The 24,531-nt window shown below is 32.8% G+C and overlaps 2 protein-coding genes and 1 pseudogene across 10 annotated transcripts; 2 read left to right on the top strand and 1 right to left on the bottom strand.

Annotated features, from left to right (window-relative positions):
- Positions 1 to 419: 419 nt before the first annotated feature.
- Positions 420 to 14,625, top strand: LOC146532068 (transmembrane protein adipocyte-associated 1 homolog). Of its 2 annotated transcripts, none has more exons than XM_085197026.1 (6): positions 420 to 794; positions 874 to 1,169; positions 1,383 to 1,640; positions 5,486 to 5,672; positions 8,351 to 8,480; positions 12,267 to 14,625. In XM_085197026.1, exons 1-6 carry the CDS (start codon positions 706 to 708, stop codon positions 12,426 to 12,428), a joined length of 1,122 nt encoding a protein of 373 aa, XP_085053152.1. In that variant the 5' UTR covers positions 420 to 705; the 3' UTR covers positions 12,429 to 14,625. The 2 variants fall into 2 exon arrangements, with proteins under 2 accessions (XP_085053152.1, XP_085053153.1); XM_085197027.1 differs by having other exon boundaries at positions 12,270 to 14,625.
- A 684-nt stretch (positions 14,626 to 15,309) lies between these two features.
- On the bottom strand, positions 15,310 to 18,042 carry LOC146532069 (uncharacterized; annotated as a pseudogene). Of its 7 annotated transcripts, none has more exons than XR_014878741.1 (3): positions 17,909 to 18,037; positions 17,311 to 17,445; positions 15,310 to 17,082 (listed from the first exon to the last, which is right to left on the bottom strand). The product of XR_014878741.1 is annotated as an uncharacterized LOC146532069, transcript variant X4 (transcript). The 7 variants fall into 7 exon arrangements; XR_014878738.1 differs by having other exon boundaries at positions 17,708 to 17,998; XR_014878743.1 differs by having other exon boundaries at positions 17,849 to 17,995.
- A 328-nt stretch (positions 18,043 to 18,370) lies between these two features.
- LOC146532070 (pentatricopeptide repeat-containing protein 2, mitochondrial-like) lies at positions 18,371 to 22,534 on the top strand. Its single transcript, XM_085197024.1, has 9 exons — positions 18,371 to 18,572; positions 18,667 to 18,886; positions 18,977 to 19,079; positions 19,173 to 19,367; positions 19,465 to 19,561; positions 20,173 to 20,261; positions 20,574 to 20,687; positions 21,500 to 21,607; positions 22,067 to 22,534. Exons 1-9 carry the CDS (start codon positions 18,482 to 18,484, stop codon positions 22,178 to 22,180), a joined length of 1,131 nt encoding a protein of 376 aa, XP_085053150.1. The 5' UTR covers positions 18,371 to 18,481; the 3' UTR covers positions 22,181 to 22,534.
- The last annotated feature ends 1,997 nt before the right edge of the window (positions 22,535 to 24,531 follow it).

Raw genomic sequence — 24,531 nt, forward strand, 5'->3', positions numbered from 1 at the left:
TGAAGTATCATTTAATTACATTTCAATGAAAATGAATTTTATGATGACCCATTCCTACGTCCAGGATGGTTTTAGGTGAGGGACGTAAAAAAAAGTTCTATACTAATTCAATTTTGTAATTATTTTATCTTATTTTTTAACCCAATATGACTTTGGTGCTGCTCTAAAATTATAAATTATAATAACAGACTTTATACTCTATTTAAAATTTTATCATTAAATTATGTAAAAATGGGCTAATGACAATTGGTTCTGTTTTAGTTTATTGAAGATTTTATTTATTAGGTTTAGTATAATTCACAATCACATTGTTATTTAAACGCAGTAGTGTTAGTTTGGTAATTTTTTTTCACAATTTACAGTTTATACAAAGTCATTTGTATTGGTAAAATAATACTTTGTAATCTGTGACCATTGACTAATGTAAAAATAAAAAGTAAAAACCAGAAATTGAAAAGCAACTGCGGAGGATTGAAGTCAGGCGTTTGTTGTTATAAATTGTTTAGTGTTGTAATTATTAAATTGAATTAGAAAGTGAGACTATCAGGAGATCTAAAGAAAAATTGTGTTTTTATAATGCGAGGACAAAGCTGACGTTATGAGGCATCGACTAATTCGATTACATTAGCCAAGTTATGATTCCCTTCCACGAATCTTGAAATAATTTCGTAACTATAAATGGCAAAAAATTAATACGTTTAAAAAATGGACGGAATAAATGGTTCCGATTTACCGCCCGTTAAGGAAGAGACGTTTTGTAAATACGTCTTATACTATGAAATGAACAACTCAAGGTAATTTAGCTTCAGTTGCCCTTGTGTTATAATATAGGTACCTTATGTTTTTGTTATGATAATGCTATGTTTTTTGCAGTGTTCGTATATGGGATTTGATTATATTGATACCTAACGCTCTATTCGTGCTGTTCTTAGTGGTTAGATTTAACAAAGCGCAATTAAAGTTACGAGCAACGAGTAGTCCTATATTTTTAACATTTTACTCGCTTGTATGGGGCAATGTGATCATCAGCTTAATACGATGTGCAGTCTCAATGACCTTAAATGCGGCAGTGCCAATTGGTGGGATCGTTGATAAAGTATTATGGGTGACTGTGAGATTTTTTTTACTTGCTACAGAACTGAGTGTTGTGATATTTGGTTTGGCTTTTGGTAAGTTGTCCTAATATAATATCTTAATAGTATTTTAAAATTCTTGTTTCTATGATTGAAGAGTGACTGTGTTTTTTGAAGGCATATATTTAGAAAAGATTTTTAAATTATTTTACTATAAAAAATTAAATTGAATCCAATATTATGTATAATACATATTAAGCCTTAATGAATTTTAAATATGACTATTATTAAAAAAACAGATTATTTCAGGTCACATGGACAGTCGAAGTAGTATCAGATATGTGCTATTAGCTACATCACTTATTTCTCTCGGGTTTACCGTAACTCAGGGGACACTAGAGCTGATGATGCCCAATGACCTGTTCCATGTAGACAATGGAGAGTATTATTTATTTGGACATGGAGGAATGCTGTTCTGGTTCACATCATCATTAATATTTGCTGTTATATATTTTACAATATTATTACTGCCCTGGATACCTCTAAGGGAATATTTGGCCTTACCAAGTAAGTTATTTTAATTTAAATGTTATATTTTATTTTATGTATTGAAAATGTATATAATTTAAATTTTTAGTTATTGCTTACTTATGATCTAATTTGTCTCAATTTTATGCCTTATTTGTGTGTAGCAAAGAGTAGGCAAAGACAACTAAATCAAACACACTGGCCCTCACTTTCTACCCAAATTTGTTTTGAGTGACAGAACTCAACCCCGCAATTTGAAAATGAAACCATTTATTTTTTTAATTGGATTGAACCCCCTACCATCAAATTTATAGTTAGATGCTATATCACTATGCTTTCACAATACTATGATTTATTATTTTATTTTAATATGTTTATACTTTAATCTGATAATAGTTTTTGGTGTTATGTGATAAAAAATGCAAATCTGTTATACAAGAATTGCAAAATATACTAAATGGACAACTTTCTATAGTTAAGCAATAATTTATACAAAAAATATCTAAGTTAAGGCCAAGAAGTAGATGCAGTGCTACTTATTTATATCACAATTTAGACAATTTTATTATAAAATGACTAAAATATATTTTAAAAATTGAGGCTATTGTGGTGCTGTGCAAACATTATTTGAATGTAAACATGCCGGTTGTAGATTCGGTCCTTATGTGAAGCAATGACTTGTTTTGCTATTGTAGCCAGATCAAGTGCAGCATTGAGTGCTGTCAAGTGTTTAATGGTGTGTCAGGGTAGGCAGAGGGAACCTAGACACACTAGGTTCCCTCCTATCCTGACTATAAGTGGGATACAGTGTGAATTTAAACTAAATCTACTTAACTATTATTTGTTACAAATTTAACATAAAAAGAGTGAGCAGATGACTCATGTACCACTTAATAATTGTTAAGACATAATAGTGACAAAAAATGTGCTACTTCACAGCGAAAATGAGTTCAGTCAGAAGTAACCGAGTTTCATGGCCTTAATTTTGCAGTACAATTTGTTCCACCTTTCTATGTTGACAAAATCTTGTGGTACAGTTCCTTTATGTTCGGAAATTTATATAAAATATAGAGTTGATGTTAAATAGTTAAATTACTTGATTTAATTCTCAGTAAAGAAAATATATTTTTTAATAAAACAAAAAATTTAAAGTACCGGGATTTGAATCATATCTCACAATTATTAAATTTTTTACATGTTTCTCCAATTAATAAAATATATTGCCTTAGTCTGATTAAAGAATCAAGTGTAATTTTTTTAATATGCACTGTTTTTTTTTTAAATTTAGTAACAAGTTACATGTATGTATTATTTTAATATATCTCTTTTTTCACTATTTGAAAAAAAAAGAACAAAATACAATAAGTATATGATAATTTTATTAAAGCCTTAGTTATCTAAATGTTATTATAAATATCTAATTAACATTCTTTATTATTCATTTAGTTATAATTATAAATGCTTCGTACAAATTAATATTTATGTAATATGCATAAATATTAATTATCTGTAATGTGTGAGACCATCATAGTGCCCGCCATGCCACACGCAATGTCTATATAATTGGGCGTAAAGTGGGGAACAGAATGTCTCAACACTAGGTTCCCCCCTCTGTCTATTCGGCAAAATGCGTGAAGTTGGTTTTTTTACATTATAACGTTTTGAGGACGTCGTGGCGCAGTGGCACAAGGGTGTGACTGTAACGCGACGGTTGTGGGTTCGATCCCCACTCGAGGAAGTGAAATATTTATTAACTATATTTCCATTTCTTCACTCTACACGTAATGTCTCCAGAACTCGGTAGAAAGTGGGGAACGTAGTGTCTTAACACTGGGTTCCCTCTGCCTACCCTGCTGTCTGCGGGATACAGTGTGAAGCTGAAAAATAAATAACTAACGTTTTAAATGTTTTGCTGTTCTCTTATATAAACAGTAAGTAGTATAAACCTGCCTCACTGTTTATTAAGATTACATAATAAGTTATAATATTATGCTGTTATGTTCCTCATTCACATCCATGTTTATATTTTATAATCTGTTTTATTAATGTTTTGATTTTATACTACTTTAATTTATTTTATATTTTGTTTTATATTCCTTAAATTTGAGTTTTAAATTGATTTGGAAATTCACTACTAACTACTACTATATACAACAGTATAAAGTATATACTATTAATAAGTAATTTATTATTAAATTATTAATTTTATTAGTGGTTCACTGGGATTGCAACGAACATTTTCTTTGATCCGTGTGAGCATTCTATATTTAAAATATAATATTTTTTTACTGGCAGTGAAAGTGTGGCGTTAGGCTTGTAACACACGTCGTCAGAAATTCTGTATATGATATACTTACAATATAAACTTTATGTGGTAATAAAAAAGTACAGAAATTATTTCGTACGTGATTATAATCTTTCATAACTTTATTTGTCCCGCACACAGCAGAGTAGATAGAGGGAACCTAGTGTTAAGTCACTGTTGCCCACTTTCCCCCGAACTTTACGAGGCATTGCGTGTTGAGTGGTGGAACTGAACGCAGGGTAATAATAATTAATTCCTTCGAATGGAGATCGAACCGACAACTATCGCGCTACAGTTACTCCCTTGTCCCTATGCTACCATGGCCTCTGTGTATAATTTTACTTTTCAATACATCACCTATAATAAATTAATTTGAAATACAATACCGACACGTTTCCTAAAAGTATGTTCTCAATTTGTTGGTATTGAGAAACCCTATAAAAAGGATTACAATCACCCTTCTAAGAAGTATAATGTCGTAGACGGATTAACAAAGTAACTAAAACATGTTTCTACAACTATATGAAGTACAGTACGGTCAACGAGTAGTGGCCACTCTGATGTTAGAATTTCTGGACTTATGCGATTTGGTGTCTCGGGTAGAAAATAATCAAAATGTATAAAAATCCTTAAATCAAATTTATGTAGCTGCAGCTTATAGCTAACTTCAGCGTGGCCATGTTCCATCGACTGTAATGACATGACAATGACATCCTTATCAGAGAGAGAGAGAGTGAGAGAGGAAATTCAAAATTTTAAATATTTAATTTCTTCGAGTGTTAATCGAACCCACAACCACGCCATCAATTTTTGTACTCTGAAAATTTATTATAATTTACACCGACTAAAAATCTATAACATTTTCGTATAAAACGGCATCTTAATACGGGTCTTAGTTACGTATATATAGCTAAATTGTTTAAGGGTCGAGTTCATGTTTAGTTTACTTATAATTTCCTCTATCTTATATTATTGTTGACATATTGTAGCCGTCTATAATTACTATTTATTTATATAGTATATTCATTTATCTAGTAAAGATTAAATATCTATATAGTACATAAATTTATCTCGTGAAGATTAATGGCTAGTAAACAGAGAGCATAGAGTGATAAAATCTCGTCTTCTAATTACTTAACCGGACTAAAGGAGTCAGCTATACGGTCTACATGTTTTTTTCCTTGACTGAATTTGAACCCAAAATTATTTGTTTTTAAGCTAGAGTTATCCAAACTGCTCTACAACAGCGTTAAATAATTTGTTTAGTTAATTATAAGATATAACATTATTTAAGCGAATTTGGAAAGCGTAACGCAATACGTGTGTTATGAATTCGACGTAATAGAAGGGTAGGCAGAGGAATAGGTTTCCTTTAGGTGTTAATACACCCCGCTTCCCACTTTTCGCTGAATTTTTGAGACATTGGGTATATGACGGAATTCAACACCGCGAGCTGTCTTCTTACCAGATCAAGGAAATTACAATAATGACAAATTTATTCTCTCTAATGGAAAACGAACCTGTAACCGTCGCGTTAACATACTGTGCCAGAAGCTAAATAAAAACTAAATTGTTTCAGCTAAACTGTCGTTTTATCTCTACGTGTTACTTCTCGCGCTGCTCGACACGACGCAGGCGGTGGGCGCGGGCCTGCTCACGTGGGGCTCCATGCCGTCCGGCCTCTGCATAGTCGACGTCACCACGTGGCTGTACTTCTCATTGTACACGCCGCTGGTGTATCACACGTTTTTGAGTGAATTTTTCAGGTGAGTTGATTTATCTGTAAAAAGTTTGTAGCCATTTTTTTTTCTGCGATAATTACGTGGTAGTAAATAAAATTTGATATATTTGAAGTTTATTTAATTTTAGGAGTGCAGAAGTGCATTGGTTTTTTTTAAATTATGTACTAGAAACACTTTAAACTATTTTGCCATATTATGTTGAAAATTATACACTTTTTTTATATATGTAGAGTAGTATACAGGTTGCTTAGACGTCGGTTGATTTAGGAACCCACGCCTCTTAGAACCGTCCAAGACCGTCGTTGACAATGTTGAAAACGAATACAGGACCTCAAATATAAACAAACCTACTATTACGGCTCTCCAATCTTCGTTAATCATAATTATAGCGCCTAGTTTATCAATATTACCTATATTTCGAATGGTGAACCCCAACGCTGCTGGGCGTATATAACAAGATGGGAAAACAATATTTTTAAATATAAAAATTCTCCTAATAGAAAATCGAATCTACAACCGTAGTTCGTGTAATCAGATACTTAACAATTGCGCGTCGATGGAGTATTCAGCTTTATGAATATTAAATAGGGATTCTGCTTAAAATACAGTACGGGCTTTATAACTTTTTTTTGCTTAGTTTTCTCATTACTTTTTCACTTAGTACGTGCTCGTCGGTTCATTTAGGGTAGGGTGGATTAGAATTTTTACTGAATGTTTTTTTTAAATATGAATTAACAGATATTCTTGTAATATTCCAGCGATAATAGTGAAATTAATAAGTAGTAGTAAAAATATGAAGGTAAATTAAATATTTGGATATCATGAAAACAAATTATATTCTTTTGTAAGGTAATATTTTTCTTCTATTAATATTAATGAATATTAATATACTATATATTATAATTAAAATAGTGATTTAGGTCGCTCCCATTAGGTTTAGTATCTAGAAAATTTCTAAGTAAAAAAATGCATAAAGATGTGGTTTTAATATTGAGTTGTTTATAAAAGTTTGCTAAGAAACAGACACGTTGATAACATATGTGGCGGTATTGTTTTATACATTGTTAGGAATTTTACACGTTTGTCGGCATTCTTCAGAAATAAATCATCTATATATTTCAAGTAAGATAACTAAGCCATCGAGGCGTAGTTGTGTAGGCTGCGTACGCGTTAGTTGTAGGTTCAATTCCCACTTGGGGGAAATGTTCAAATTTAAAATTATCTTAGTTTGAGATTTACGTGATATGTATTTTGACAAACAGTTATATCTTTCTATAGTATAAACTAATTTGTGTTAATTTATTTATTTTTACAACGCACCTACGTGCCAGGTCTGTGGTATACAAATAATATATTTTTAATATAATAACTTGTGGTGAGGTCATAGCAGTTAATAGGTATTGTGCTTGGTGCCGTAAACATTCAATTTATAAAGCGTTTTGCTATTTCAGTGTGAATTAGGAGTGGAAATATCACACCTTTGATATATTATGCTAGTCGATACGTATTAAATTTTGTCTCAGACTTAAATAAACATAACAATTTTTTCTACGAAGGAGTAAATAGATTTATAAAAAACAAAAGAAAGGATTCATTTATAAATCAATAATCCATCCTGTCCTTCTGTCCCTCAACGCATAAGAAAATTTTAATTAAAAAAACTGATTTTATTTCCATATACCATTTTTTAACCAATTTTCTACTATATTTATCGGTAGTGAAGTCAAGATTGCAGGATTTGCAGGATTTTTACATTTGTATTCATTGTTATCTATCTACTTTGTTGAGATTAAAAAAATTGCAATTTAAATTAAGTTTTATGTAAAGCCGATATTAACAATTTTATTAACTCTTGCGTGGACAAAACGGCTAAGACTAGAGTTGTTGTCCATCAAAAATCTATATTTTACGATATCACTTTATATATTTCCCAACTTCACTCTTAAGTCAATCTGTCTATTAGTGAAAATCACATTAAAATCCGTTGTGTAGTTTGAATTATTGATGCTTACATCGGTTTGTTATACTAAGCGATTTACGCACTCACTTCCCACAATACTTATAATTTTTTATAAATATTTTTAACTTAAGTTCACTTTTAAGTAGGAAAAGATAGAATGTTTCGGGGTTATCGTTGACGAAAATATTATTGTACCCATATAGCAGCTGTGATTGGCCGGATTTTGATAATAACCTCATAATTTTACAAGATTCGCAAAATAATATTTTTTTTATATATGTTACTTTATTGTAGCGTCTCTTGCGCTCTAAAAGAAGAAAATTATATTTAACCATTTGTTTAAAGTATAGGAATAGGTGTAGAATTTTAAAATTTAAAATTAATAAAAGTAACAATAATTTATTGTTACAATCCTGAAAAATGATATTTGCACACATAAATAACTCAATCAATATTCATTTGTATAATTAGTAATTACTTAATAACAGTATTTTTTAAAAAATATTTACATTTAATCATACCTACTAAAAAAACTCACATATAAAAAAGATATAATAGGATTCTGTAATTTTTCCTAATTCTTCCAAGTGAACAATGCGCAAAAGATTAGAAAACTTAACTTCGTAACAGCCACGACTCGTCAACCGTACTGTACTGCATTCGTATATCAATTTCAATTATAATACCTTAATTTTTTCAACTGGAAACTTTTGAACCCTATAAGAATATATAAATTTTGCAGCGTATCACAGCCTAGCATCATGTTCTCGTACAAGGCTCAAATGGATGAGCCGATGGACGACGACCAGGTGTCGCTGCCCCACCAGCAGAGCTTCAGCTCGCTCAAAACTGACTCCGATTATATTTATCAAGTATGTTTTATTGGTTATCAATTTGATTAGTTTTATTTATTTATTATTTGTATTTTATATAAAGTAAAGGCGACAGGTTGTTGGTTTGATTCCCACTCACGGACAAGAAATATTTAATATTTTCATTTCTTCGCTCTGTAGCCTAGGCGTCCGCGAATCGTTAGTATGAAAATTCCAAGAAATTTTACTGTTTACGTGTTATTACTCCATTCTCGGTAATATTTGATGTGTTGAATTATCTTGCTGATTGACTGTAAATACTATGGCTGTGAGTTCAATTCCATCTCGGCGGAATGAAATATAATTTCCTCTCTCTGGTTGCAAGACAAAGAGAGTGTATAATTTTTTTAACGTAGCGGGAATTACACGCGCGCGTATTACGACCGTACCGTTGAACGTTTATCCAGAGGATGTCCTGACTAATATCTGTCCGATATTTGTTTGTGGGCATACGGGTACGCGACCCCGGATCCTCGAGCCGCCACTCTTACATCCTCATCCAGTCCGTAAGAATGGTGTCCTAACTCCCCCCCTCCTTCCCTTAGCCCCCTCCTTCTACCTATCCTACCCCTTCTATTTTCCTCTCCCTTCCTCGGTTTTTCCCCACAAAGGGGTTTTGGAGGTCAGACGGCAGTCGCTCCATTTAAAAACCGCCAACCGCCACTTATATGGACCGACAAAACAACAGACTGGGTACGGCTAGGGCGTCGCCGCAAATCGACGCGCAGGCACATCGCCCTACACCTGCGACAAGTGGGCAAGGGCTACCGTGTCATGTACGGGCACGGCTAAAGACGCTAGTACCCAGAAGGAAACTCCGCTTTGCAACGTGGAATATTGGCTCTCTGACCGGACGATGCAGGGAACTCGCAGATGTACTCATGAGACGTCGGGTCCAGTGTGCTTTCCTCCAGGAAACACGCTGGAAGGGCAATAAGTCCCGTAACATCGGACAGGGTTACCGGCTTACATACACTGGGTCACCGTTAGGTAGAAACGGTGTGGCGGTAGTGCTTTCTGAAGAGCTTCAGAATGGGCTCTTTGAAGTTGACCGTCGCTCCGACCGCTTGATGCGGGTGAGGGTACTGATTGAGGGCGTTACCACAAACTTAATCAGTGCCTATGCTCCCCAGGCGGGATGTAGCGCGGCCGAAAGGGAGACATTTTGGGAGCAATATGAAGAGGTTCTACTTGCTATACCGTCTACCGAAGTGGTCTTAGTTGGGGGGGACTTGAACGGTCACGTTGGTAAGGCTGCTGAGCCGTATGAACGTGTTCACGGGGGTTTTGGGCACGGTCTTCGCAATGCAGAGGGAGAAAATATTCTGAGAACCTGTATTGCGTCTGATCTGGCCATCGTGAATACGTTCTTCCAAAAGAATCCTCAGCACCTTATCACGTATAAGAGCGGGTCCCACTCAACTCAAATTGACTACTTATTGACCAGACGGTGTCATATGGGCAGGGTAACTAACTGTAAGGTCATTCCAGGCGAAAGCCTAACGGCCCAACATCGTCTTCTTGTCATGGACTTTAACGTCACTCCGAAGAAGAAAGTAGCCGAGAAACGTAGCCCTCGGATCAAGTGGTGGTTGCTGAATGGACCGATGCAGACCGACTTCCTGGCAGAGGTGAAAAGTCATAATCTTTCGACTACCACCGAGACTGCTCAGGATGCTTGGGATCGGGCCCAGTCGGCAATCATTGCGGCGGGCAGGCGAGTTCTTGGCCTTTCTAGGGGAGGACGTGTCATCGACAGGGAGACATGGTGGTGGAATGACGAGGTGCAGGAGGTGACTCGTGAAAAGAAGGCTGCCTTTAAGAAGTGGCAGGAATCCAACTCTCCTGAAGACAGACTGGAGTACACAGTAGCTAAACGTGCCAGTAAAAGAGCTGTAGCCAGAGCCCGCAGTAAGAGTTTGTCACCATTGTATGACAAACTTGAAACTGTGGAGGGGCATAAGCTCATTTACAAACTGGCACGTTCCCGGGATAAAGCGACGCAAGATATCGCAAAATGTCTTTGCGTCAGAGATTCCCAGGGCACGCTACTCTGTAATCATGACTCTGTGAAGGAGAGGTGGAGAAGCTACTTCCAGGAGTTGCTGAATACTCAGCACCCATGCAGTCTTCATCACGACCCACCGCCTAACCTCGGACTTATTGCCCCAATAACCCTCGACGAAACATGTAATTGCCTTCGACGCATGAAGAACGGAAAAGCGGTGGGACCTGACGACATCCCGATCGAAGCGTGGAAATCGTTGGGCTCTCTTGGTGTGCTCATGCTTACTGACCTTTTTAACCATATCTTGAACACTGGTAAGATGCCGCATCAGTGGCGGCTTAGCTTTATTACCCCTATTTACAAGGGAAGGGGCAGTGTCCAAGATTGTGGTAGTTATAGGGGCATTAATCTTATGAGTCATACCATGAAGCTCTTCGAGCGCATGATCGACCTCAGGCTCCGCCGAGAATGTACTGTCTCTGAGTCTCAATATGGATTTCAGCCAGGATCGGGCACCATGGACGCCATTTTCGCCCTCAGAACTTTGATGGAGGCATACAGGGAAAAAAGGAGAGCTCTGCACGTGGCCTTTTTAGATCTGCAGAAGGCCTTTGACTGTGTGCCTCGTCAGTGTATCTGGTGGGCATTGCGATCCAAAGGGATCCCTGAGGCCTATATTGAGATTATCAGAGGCATGTACCACGATTCCGCTTCTATGGTTAGGACTGCTGTTGGCGACACTAGACCCTTCCCGATTACAGTGGGGGTTCACCAGGGCTCGGCTCTTAGTCCGTTCTTGTTCAATGTAGTGCTTGATACTGTCTCAGCTCACATCCAGGACCAGCCTCCATGGCTGATGATGTATGCCGACGACATAGCACTCATTGCCGAGAACCGACTGACGCTGGAGCGTAAAGTGAACCTCTGGAAGGGTACGCTTGAGAACGGCGGTCTTAAACTAAATGTGTCGAAGACAGAGTACATGGCCTGCGGGAGCCGGGACTCGAGCACCATCTTTATAGGTCCTGAGCCAGCCGTTAAGTCGGAGAAGTTCAGGTACCTTGGATCCGTTATGCACGAGTCTGGAGGCATCGACCACGATGTCCATGGCCGGATAAGCGCTGCCTGGGCCAAATGGCGGGAGGTCACTGGTGTGGTCTGCGACCGCAGAATACCGCCCAAGCTCAAGGGGCTGATATACAAGAGCATCGTCCGACCGGTTCTTTTATACGGCAGCGAATGTTGGCCAGCACTATCTCGGCACACTCTGGAGCTTCACGTCACGGAAATGAAGATGCTGAGGTGGATGTGCGGCGTAACGCGGTCTGACCGCATACGCAACACATTCATTCGAGGTAGTCTTGGGGTCCGTGACGTAGCGGATAAGCTCCAAGAGCGTCGCTTGAGATGGTTTGGCCACGTTACGCGCCGGCCTAAGAACTATGTCGGACGCAAGTGCCTTGCTATACTAGTTCCTGGGGCGCGACCTCCCGGACGCCCAAGGAAGCGCTGGTTGGATGTCGTGATGCAGGACATGAGAGCCAATGGTCTAACCACCGAGGACGCAAAAGATCGTGCAAAGTGGAGTAGGGTAAGTAGGAAGGCAGACCCTGGTAATAGCCGGGATTAATGCCAGGAAGAAGAAGTTGAACGTATGGCTTATATTGGTCACTAGTCTGACTGGTCTGGGTTCAAATCCCGCGACGTTCAAAGTTGTTATACTTTTTTAAATAATTAAATTCATTAGTAAGTTAAGATCAAATTAAATATTGTTCCAGCAGAGCAATAGCGTATACGACAGCACACTGTTCGAAGCAGGAGGCACCACACCAATGAATCCAGTATACAGTGCATCCCTACAAAGCCCCGACTCCATAGCTTCAGGACAGTCCATAGACATAGGAACAACGGGATTCCCCCAAAACATGCTGTCTACATAACAGACAAAAAATAAAATAAAAATGTACATTAATTTCAACATCCAAAGAAACATTATCATTTAAGGGTTAGCTTTACAATTAAGTGTCAGTGGTGTTTTTTTTTTTACTTTGGTCCAGTGATCGGAGTCACATCCCTATCTGCTTTAAAACTTAGTTGTGTAATCGATCCATCCACTTTTTTCATGTTAGGATAAGAACTATGGCTATGTAATTGACCTGATAACCAAAACTTGTTTTTTTTAAGTACTCTTATTATGAATTTACTATTCCTCCTTAGTACACACGCTCTGACTCAATCGTTATATTCTTATAGCATCTGCACAATTTTTTTTTAATGAGATAATCGATTTTCTATATCGATTGAATTCGATAATTCTGACTAGCAATTATGTATACAGTGTAACGGTGCGACAATAATTATTTTAAATTGTTTCTTAGGTGGAATTTTTAGTAGCTTTGAAATTTTTTTGGAAGTCAGTATAAATGGTAATTAAAAAAATTAACGATTAAAATGTGTTAATAATCGATTTTACGAATTGATATTTGTTGTAGTTGTGTGTCGATTTTACTTTAAATAATAAAATAATATAATTTAATTAAATTAAATCGGTCGGCAGCTACTCTTCTTATTTATAATGTTGTTAGGCGGCAAAGATGTAAGCTAATTAAATTTATGATTATATTTTACTTTACATTAAATAATAGTAACAGTAGTTGCTTAAAAATAAATTTTCATTAATTCATATATAACAAACCAAGAATGATCTCAATAAAAATCACTAAGACACTTGATAATTAAATGATATTAATAAAAAATCATGTATATATTACGTTTGTTTATAATATAAACAGTAAAATTATTACTTTCTTGGGCTTTAAACCATTGAATATTATTTTATATTATAATTATTTACATGACTATGAAAGTTAAATTATTTGTCCAAAGGTTTTTGAAACAAAAAAATGCTTATACATGTAAATAATTGATATTCTTCACCCTTCCTACTATTTTCATTCAATTCTTTCTTCATATGGATTTGTATAACAAACAGTATTTATCAAGGCATATATTTATTTGTATGTATGATTCAGTATAAATAAAGAACAGGCGGTAGTTCATCAGTTTAAATCGATTGAAAGTTAATTTTAAGCAATATGTTTTTTAAAATCGATATTAACGGAACGGAAAATAGATGTAAACACAAAGAAAAGAAAGCTACAGAAAAATACTGAACCATCTGTATAGATAAATGACTCCAAATCAATACAAGTATTACTACGTCACACCATCATTTGCAATATAACAAAGATCAGTAAATTAATACAAAATATATATTAATTATTTTACTATTTTATTTATATATATTTGATTCTTATCAATTTTATTTTTATCGTACTGTGATGGTTTACCTATTTATTATTATTTTGTTATTTTTTTAATGTTTATTAAAGTGTTAGTGGACATAAGTAATATAGTGTACAGCCAAGCTGAATTTAAAGTGTAGGTTACTTGCACATAACGTTCTTGTGAACTAGGGCCGCCATTACCATTGTCGACGTCGGACAAAAATTTAAAAAACTTCGGACATTTGGTTGAAATAATTTTCAAAACTTCCCAGAATTTTTTTTTTAAATTCATTTATTCAAAATACCACCATAAATAAAATGAATGAAATACTCAAGTTAGCAATAAAATTATACACTTTTTTTTAAAGATGATTATTTTCACACAAAATTAATTTAATTAACACAAAAAAAAAAGTTAACCAACACATACCTATGTCCTTCTTTCGGGTGTAGTCTAGAAATTATTAAAGTAATGATGTAAAATATCAGAAAATAGAGAATATGCGTTATATTACTAGTCCTAGTTATTATTTTCATAAATTCTTTTGGGTCTAGTTTTTAATTAAAACTCTTATGGTATAATTAATAATAAACATATGTTTTTCATGTGATATTTTTTCACAATCAAAAACGTCAATTTATTCCTATAATAAGAAACGAAAGCAGTAATTGGATGATTGTCAATTTTTCTCTCCTTTATAAAATGTGATAGTCAACATGTCGTATGTATGTACTATGTACTCAACTACCCATGTTAAACTTATTATTTTTAAGTGATATTTTGGTTGATGTCGTATATTTTTTTGTTATTTTCTAACTTAGGAAACTATTAAAGTAACAATTTTATTGATATGTTTTTTTATTATTACCCATATCTTTAGAAATTTATGATTCGTTATATATTTAAGTTATTTTGAATTATGTTGCATATTAACTGGGATAACATTGGAAAATTTTAATCAACTAATAATTACCATAATTGGAAAAAGTTTTTATTGAATATCTAAATAATATGTAAAATATAATTTATAAACCGGTACATTGCTGTAATTAATAAACATCCTGTATATCATTAAGGAAATATGACAATTTTAACAATTTTCCTTCTATCTTGTGTCCTCCTCCTGAGCTTGTGTTATTGTTTTATAGATTAGTACCTTATTTTGGCACATTTATTTTATTTGCAATAAGGAAGCTTAATATTATAATTATTTTCCCTTAAAATATACGACTCAGATTTGTTTGTACATAGACTTACTTGTAAGACTTTATTATGTGAATCATATAAGTTTATATAAGTTTTCTAAAAATATAATCAATTCTTTTTAAATTTGCAAATGTAGGGATTATGTATTTTTAAATGTAATAACACTACTCCCTTTTAACAAATCAATGAAGTATTCTCCTGTTAATCTATTATCAACAAACATTTTTACCCTTTATACTACAATTTTTGTACATTGTATATGAAATGAAATAATTCTTTCATTTTGAATTTTGTATAATATTTTGAGTACAAAAAATTAAAACAAAATTTAGAAATTCACTGTTTATTATGAACAATTAATTTATCTCCTCCTGTATGAATGGATGTTTTAAACAATCAGTTGCTGATATTCTTTGGTTTGAGTCTAATATTAACATTTTCTCTAATAAATCTTTTAATTGTGTTATCTTTTTTTCTTCCACACTTGTAGGATTTTTACAACTCTTCTTCAGATCTTTATACAGATCTCTAGTAATTGTAATGTTTTGCATTTCTTCAACTTTCTCCCGACCAGTGAATTCATCTTTTTTGTGAAGAAGAAAGTTATTGTTATAATTAAAGTGTTGGTCCTTAAATTTTCCTTTCCTTAGTATTCTACTTGGTATTTTTCCTTTCAGGTCCATGAAATATTTGAGCATTTTGTTATTTGAATTGCCTGTGAAGAGAATTTTACCGGTAGCCATTTCAAATATAGTGCAGGCAGTGGACCAAACATCAACACTGTGCTTGAAAGGAATCCCAAGTATGATTTCGGGTGCTCTATAAAACCTTGACACTAGATATGGTGTTGGTTCATTATCAGTTATCTTTGCTGCTGAACCAAAGTCACAAAGTTTTAGTACATTCTTCTTTTCATTTACTAAAATATTGTCAGGTTTGATGTCTGCATGTATAATACTAATCTTCTTTAAAAGTCTCAGTGCTAGAAGCAGTTGTCTACTATAACTCATCAATGCTTTCATATTAATGCCATGGTTTCTGCCATATTTTTTGAGTATACTCCTCAGATCCATGTGAAGTGGTTCAAGAACTAAACACAGGTGTCCTTTGTGCATAAAATGTGACAGAAATTGTACACAATGGTATTTATTGTCTGGGTCAGCCTCAATAATTTCTTTTAAGATAACCATTTCTTTCAAACCAGTTTTGTACATTAAATCATTATTTCTTATAATTTTTATAGCTACTTCTTTATTACTTTTGGTGTCTTGTGCTTTAACAACATTAGCAAATACTCCTTGTCCTAATAAAGCTTTAATTGTGTACTGATTACTGTTGATTTTGTCACCAACTTTAACATTATAATATCCATCAGCATCATCCCAGTTGTCTCTCAATTGTGCGGTTTCTTTGCTGTTGTCTTGTTTTATATTGTCACAACTATTTCGTGGTGCAAAATCTTCCTCTGAAAACATATCAGTAGTATCTTTTAAAGATTTTGTTTTGTCAATTGAGGGCTTTTTACTATCCTCATTTATATTGTGAATTCTTATAGTATTAGGTGTCATATTTTCATGATTTATGTCTTGTTTTGTTTCTGTTGTGTGCAATTGTTCTAATAGTATTTTTCTTTGTTGACGTCTTTGTTCTATAATATTCTCTTCATCCTCAGAGTCTAATAGTGCCAAATCTGGTGCATATTCAGGAGAAAAGTCTTTTTGCTTAGTTTTACTATATACAGATTTTTTACTTTTAATTGCATCTGTATTACAAATATCATTGGAACACTCGTCCCAATGTTTACGTTTACGAGTAGTTTCTTTTATTTTGTTTTCTGATTTACTTTTAGACTTTTCTATATTTTTGAGTTCCAGTCTTATAGATTCTCTTTGTTTCATCAACTCTTCTATACTAGTTTTCAATGGTAGAGGTGGTGTTTGACTTTCTTTTAAATAATAATTAGTATCTTCATTCTTTCTTTTTCTGTTACTAGTTTTAGAATCTTTGGAAGCATATTTTGAATTCCTTACATTTTTTTCAGCCATTTTTATGTTATTCACTTTGGACAACACAATATCTTTAAATTTTTACTTTCTGCACCTGTAAAAAGTAACATTTGTTTTTGGATTTAGTAAAAGTTCAACAAAAAATAAACTATTGATGATAACTAAATAAATATTATTGGTAAAAATGTGATTTATAAGCATAGCATGTCATATGTATGATATTTTGTTTAACTTGTCAAATTTATAAAAAATGTCATATTATACATTTGACATAACTTGGCAGGCAAATGGAGTACTATGTACTATTATTATCATTGATTACATTTCCACCCTGCATTTTGTCATCAGCCAACATTACTCAGTTAATCTTTTCATGTTGTTTTTGATGAAAATTCTCATTTCATGTCCTCCACATGATTAGTCCTTCTAGTCACTTTACTTTTCCATCCATGGTTATCTATATATTGAAAATCAATAGATAATTAATAATATATAACAAGATGTTGAATATATTAAAGAAAATGCACATATAATTTCTAGGCATTATGATAGAGTAATTACAATAGTACACACAGCATGAAATTTCGCCATTTTAAAGTCAAATTTACTAGTTATAGATAATGATGAACTAAATTGACTTTAAAAGGCGAAATAAAAATTTCATGTTGTGAGCACTGGGTAATCCTGTATCTCCAAAAAATGAACTTTGGATTGATTACGTTGTTCTTTTTTATAAAACACCAGGAAAATTAAAACATTTCAATTTATAAAAACACCAGGTTGTTTCAAAATATGAAAAATAGTGATTTCATTTGCACCAAATATAGCATCACGAATTTATTTAAACTTTTGAAACTAACTTTACAGAAGAAATTATAAATCAATAGCTGTGTAAAAGGTACAGAACAATTTAATATTACATTTAATTTGTCCACTATATAATCAAATATGTCATTATTAGAATTATACGCATATGTGTAACCTTTCTCTTGGGCTACTTTTGATAAATTGACAGATGAAGATGAGATACTTCAATTTGCAGAGTAATGGAATTTGTGCATAGATTAAATAGCAATATTAATATTTACATTTTTATCTAAAGTGTAATACCGTATATTATTATCTAATGCGACTTAGCTAATACTATACGAATATGTTACTTCATTATTAATAGAAAAACTGCATTTTTTGTTTGTTTACAGTGATTACAACACGTTTGCGAGTGCAACTTTGCTCTTAAATTTACTTTACAATGACTATACTTACAGTTATAGTTTTATGTTTCGATGAGAGGAAAAATATATTGAAGTAGTCTCTATAATGAAATGAATATGTAATCGATTATGTAAGTCGATTAGTAAATCTTACTTTTTTGTCTATGGCGTATTAAAGCTGTCATTTGTTAAAGACCGAGCCAAATTTTAAATCTATCATATAACCTTAAAATTTCTATTGCTGATATAAATGTGCAAACAATATTAAAACTAGCAATCATGTCCTTTTTACATAATTCATTGCTAAAACTATCGACAAGTTACTGTCTCCGTTATATAGTTCCGTACAGAAGCATTCATGTAACCCAAGGTACCTAGTGGATATCTGTGTATTACAAACAGTATTTGCTAACTATGTTTACTAAAATAATATTTAGATTTATAATTTACTTATTATTTTCTAGCTCAACATTTGTATTCTATATCTGCATTAGGCATTGATGGTTATTTACAAGCAAGGAAAAGAGTTCGCGAGCAATTTGCGAATTTCTCCGATAAATTTAAAAGTAAAATGACGGAATTTGCTTCAGATTCTAAAAATATGATTTTCACTGAAGATCTTAAAAATATGATACATATAGCTGAACCAGCTGATATAGATTTAGTTCTAAAGATGATAAAAAAGTATGTTTTGAAATTACTTAACTATTGGATGCCTTGTTTTAATATTTTTCTTTATTTAGTAATTATCTCAATTTTGCATTACATTTCCAGGTTTAATACACAAAAGACTGAATTTCGATTTGGTTCTTTTATTTTTGGGCCAATTGTTATGAGGATGTTCCATTTTCTGGATGCCCCTAATGAGGCAATCAAAGTAAGCTGTCACTAATATTAGAATCTTAGTATCGAAAGTTATTCTTGTGTATATTATTCTATAAAAAAAGCAAATATGTTTTTCTCTTTGTAGTGTTTTGATGATCCGGCAAATGAAGATTTTTTTGCTCAATTAGTATCTTATCAGATACTCTTGGATCTCCTTTACAACTCTCAAATGTACGATGAAATGTACAGAATATTTGAGAAAATCCAACAGAAACAGTTGAATATGACAAAATTCCCTAAATACCCAATGGTTTTGATATTAGCGGCTTGTTATAAACAAGTAATTGTTTTTTATTTATTTAAAACATATATAAAATATTTTATTTATTTTTGATGTAATTTAAAACAATATTTTATGTGCCCTTTTACTTTTGTAGAACACCCCAAAAAGCTTGGCATATGCTACAAAGCTATGGTCAGAAATGATAGAATTTGGTACTGTCCCACTGAGGAGATCAGCTGGATTTATGGCAGGTAAGAATTACACAATAAAAAAAGATTAAACAATAACAATGCTCTAAGCTGCTATATAAAATAAAACTACATTTTAGTTTTAATATTTGATTAATCACTTTAATTTTTTATTAAAAGATACAGATTACATAATAAATTATTATATATTTATTATTAATAATAATGATTTATGATGGATATGAAATTATTATATATTTATATAATGACATATTTATTAATTAGATTTTGATAGTCTTTCATACTTCAATTACACAAACTGAATGATGAATTAATAACAACCTAAACTAAACATTATTCAATATTTATATATAAATTGTAGCCTATATGTTATTGTTATATATAAGTTATATTACTGTAAAATTTTGTCTAAATCTGTTTAGTTGTTTTAGCATGAAAGTGTCATAAACATCCAGCCTGCCAAACGTTCACATTTGTAATAATAGTAATTTTATCAATTAAAAAGTAAACATAATAAATATTGAGATTCTTACTCAATTTTTAATTTCTCTTTTTGTTATCATATTATATTTACTAATAAATTTACATGTAATGAATATTTAATCTAAAATGATATAGGTAACTCTGTTCAAATATTAATTATAATGTTACAGCACTGGCATTAAACCAAGGTGCGCCACATCTAGCATTGGAGTCAGTAGCTTTACAAAAACATCACTATATTACAGTTAGAAATATAAGAGTAAGTTTGATATATATTCTATTTTAAAAGACACAGATAGACAGATATGTGCTTGTTAATTCTCAATATTTTAAAATGAGGTCTTAATATAAACAATGGTTTTGGAATCAGTTCCACTTGTGGAAATAAAATATTTAATATTTTCATTTTCTCACTCTGGTAACGAAGTAAAGCCCGGCGGTGAGTTCTGTCACTCAACATGTAATTGGGGAACGGAAGTATTTTAATGAAAAAGAAATATAGTTGCATATAAAAATGGAATACAAAAAGAAATATATATACTATTTATCAATTTTTTAAAATTCCTTTTAGGCAGTAGCGTTAGCACAGCTGGGCCGTTTAGACGAATCATTAACAGTATTACAAGGGGTTTTGAATATTGATATTCCAGAGCAAAAGGACAAACACACATTCTTTGAAGAAACAGTATGTATATTAGTTATTTACATTTTTTTTAGTATCTAAAAACACTATTAGTAGCATATTTGCCATTTTGTACTGAATATATCTTTTGTTATATTTTTAAACAAGTCAAAAAAATATAAAAAAGTATTTTTTTAAGGTCATTATGACACAGTGAGAGTCTCCTACTTTAAATGTGATGGTTTTAAGTTCATTCCTAAATTGGGGAATGTTTTATTTTCACTTTGACGGTTGTGTATGCGATCCCCACTCGAGGAAGTGACATAATTATTTATGTTTATATTTCCATTTCTTCGCTCGGCCGTGGAAGGAAAGCGGTCTGCCACTCAACACGCAATGCGTCCGGAATTCGGTAGAATGGAGTGAAACTAGGTCTCCTCTGCCTACCCTGTTGTGTGCGGGATACAGCGTGAAGCTAAAGAAGAAGAAGATATTCTGGTAGACAAGATGGAGTATTGAGTTCCGTTACTCGTTTCGAATTCTGATGATGCCAGTCGTGTCTCGATGGCATCAGCGTGCGACTGTAAATGCGACAGATTGTTGATTCTATTTCCACTCGAGGAAATGAAATATGCGTCGAGCGAGCGCTCACTTCTCATGGGAACAGAGTGTCTTAGCACTAGGTTCCTAAGTTCCATCTGCCTACTTTGCCATATGCGGGATATAGCATCAAGGGATATAGACATAACATAAATATAACATGTGTATAGATAGGTATTAGACAAAAGTTACAATTTCATCTTGTTAGAATTTTTTGACAATATTTAAAAATTCTAATATATAAGACCAAAATTAATAATTGTTTTTTTTTCCAGATTACAAAAGTGCGGCAAGCGATAGAACAGTCTGATAATAAGGATGCATTAAAAGAATTTGAAAATATCGAGAAGGCACTCAAAGATCGAGGACTTATTGATAAACAGGTTAGTGGTAACTTATATAATTTCAAGTTATTATTTTCACGCTGTATTCTGCATATAGCAGAGTAGGCAATGGGAACCTGGGAACCTAGTGTGTGTCTGTGACACTCCGTTCTTATTCACATACTGATACTTGATACTTCTGTTTCCCATTTTTCATTGCATGTTGAATGTCGGAACTTAACGCCGCGTATTGCCTCGTTAACAGAGCGAGGAAATAATTCCCCGAGTGGGAATCGAATCTACAACCGTCGGGTATTTCAGTGACATGGTAAAATGCGACGTTGAGTTTCCCCACTCAAAGCAATGCATGAAGAGTTTGCCGGAAAACGAGGAATGAAACCTCTTAATGGGAAACAGTGTATTAACACTAGGTTCCTTCTGCCTACTCTGCTATGTGTGGGATACAGCGGCAATCTAAAAAAAAACATAATTAAATAAAATTAATGTGTTATTTTTTAGACTTTGGACCAATTAATCACATCAGATGTGACAATAAGGAATGACAAGCAAAACTTTCCAAGGGGGATGCCCAGAACACAAGGGAGTCGTCAGAATAGAATGAACTATAGTTAAAATTATTTTTTATGTCAATAAACTTAATATATATTATTTTTCATACATTGTGACAGTTTTTGTTATAGTTCGGTTGCCTAGTACATTTAAATAATTTTATATGTATTCATACAATTATTGATATATTTAAAAAAGAAACTAAATTTTATTATTTTCTTTTTTATTTTCTATATAAATAATAATATTTAATTTATTTTTCTTTTATATATACTTATTGTGTTTTTAATGTTTTTAAACTGAATAATATATATTTGGCATAATTAAAACCAAATGACATTTGTGAGTGAATGTGTATAGAGGTTTGTATGTAATAGAGGATGCTCTAAAATAATAAAATGAAAGTATAATAGCTGTTTTTTGTCTTTTTATTTACATTTAACTTGAAATATGATTATTTAAACCTTAAAAATATCTACCATTTTTTTTTATTTGGAAAACGTACAAGTTTGACTGGTTGTAGGTCCGATTCCTACTCGAGGAAATCGATATTTCCATTTCTATTTAAATTTATATTTCCATTTCTCTGCTCTGGTGTCGAGCAGAGAAATGGAAATACATACGCAATGCCTGCAGAATTCGACGAAAAGTGGCGAACGGAGAGCCTTCACACTAGGCTTTATCTGCCTACAAATAAAATATTCTAAAATGCATCTCTTTTATTAATAAAATTCAGGATATTGGGTAGTCGATATTGTATTATTACATTTATTACAATTGTAATGGTGTTTTGTCAATTTTATGATGTGGGATCCCTTTTTTTACAAAACCCTTTCGCCCATCCAAATTCAAGACATTCCGTCATTACTTGCCAGGCCGGGAAGATGAAAATCCTCCCCCGAGTGGGGATCGAACTGTCATTTTATTATTAAATACTAAATACTACCAATATAAACTTCTAAACATAAATTGAATTAAGTCTTAAAATGTTATTTCATCGTGAATTTAGTATGTTTGCGTAACAAGCACACCAGCCAAGCATCTGGGAATGAGAACAATCGCGCGAGGGCGTTGATTATTCTATTAAAACTTATGTAGAACTCATTGACAACTTAAAACAAAGTTAAGCTGAAACGCGTGAATGTGCGTGTTGACTTTAGTAAGTACTTCTACTTACCTATTCATTATTTGTCTTATGTAGGTAGATATATAGGATGGAAAGGAAATTGTTTAATTTGTTGATATTTTAACTATAGCGGTGCAAAGTTAATGTTTTCAAAATTGTTATTTAGTGCTGAGTAGATGAAAAAACAGTATTTTTTATTTGCGAAGGAATGAAAATATTCATAAATAATAATTCAGTCCTCCCGAGTGGTGACCGAACTCACAACCTTCGCCTGCGCTACACCGGCCTCTAATGAATCTAGCTATACTAAATTAAATCAAGTAATTATTACTTACATAATCGAGATACAGACATTAAAAAAATACAGTCGAATTACAACCTCCTTTTCTTACAGAAGTCGGTTAAAAACACCCCAACAAGACCTTGGATGGATTCGACTGTAAGACCTAATTGCCACGCCGTCGCTTCGCTCCATTACTCCATTCGACAACGGAAATTGGTAGTACCGGGACCTTTTCTGTATTTTGCTTCCGTTAAAATAACACAATTTGGCAAGTCTGAAGAGATGAGAGAGCCGCTACTTCTGTTTTATTTGATAATTGATTTCATATATTGAAGAAGAACAATTTATACAGTACTGTGTGAAAAAATGCTTCATCATTTTTATGTTTACCAAAAAATTTTTATATTAATGTTTAAAATATTTTTATGTTTTAGAAATTCCGAAATGTGGTCCAAAGCATTTTATTTTAAAAGGTAGAGCGTAGTTATGAAAGAAAAGTCTAGTTTTACTAAAGTGTTTTCTTGTAATTTACATTTTATTTTAAGACCAGCCGTCGCGGCATAAGTATAAGTGAGTGAATGCAAACGTGACAGGTTGCTGGTTCGATTTCCACTTGAGGAAATTAAATATTTTCATTTCCGCCTTTCAACACATAATGGCTCGAAAATTCATTGGAAAGTGGGGAATGGATTGTCTTGGCACAAGGTTCCCTGTGTCTACCTTGCTATATGCAGGATACAGTTTAAAGCTGATTTTAGTTTTGTTATAATAAACACAAGAAGAGAAATAATAAACCAGATATCTGATATGAAAGCTAGAGCTGTGTTAAGATTCTGTTAATATTTAATTGTTAAGCTTCAGTTCGCAAGAAATAATGTACATAAATATTTTATTTCGTAGTAATTTTATATAACATTTTAGATTTTTAGATACAAATAAGAATAATTTTAGATACATTTTTTTCAGCTTTATATTGTATCCTTTCTATAGGAGGGTTGGGGGAAT

Source organism: Heliconius melpomene, chromosome 14 (genome assembly GCF_056956725.1).
Source record: "Heliconius melpomene rosina isolate 202511_hmr_F chromosome 14, ASM5695672v1, whole genome shotgun sequence".
Taxonomy (NCBI): domain Eukaryota; kingdom Metazoa; phylum Arthropoda; class Insecta; order Lepidoptera; family Nymphalidae; genus Heliconius; species Heliconius melpomene.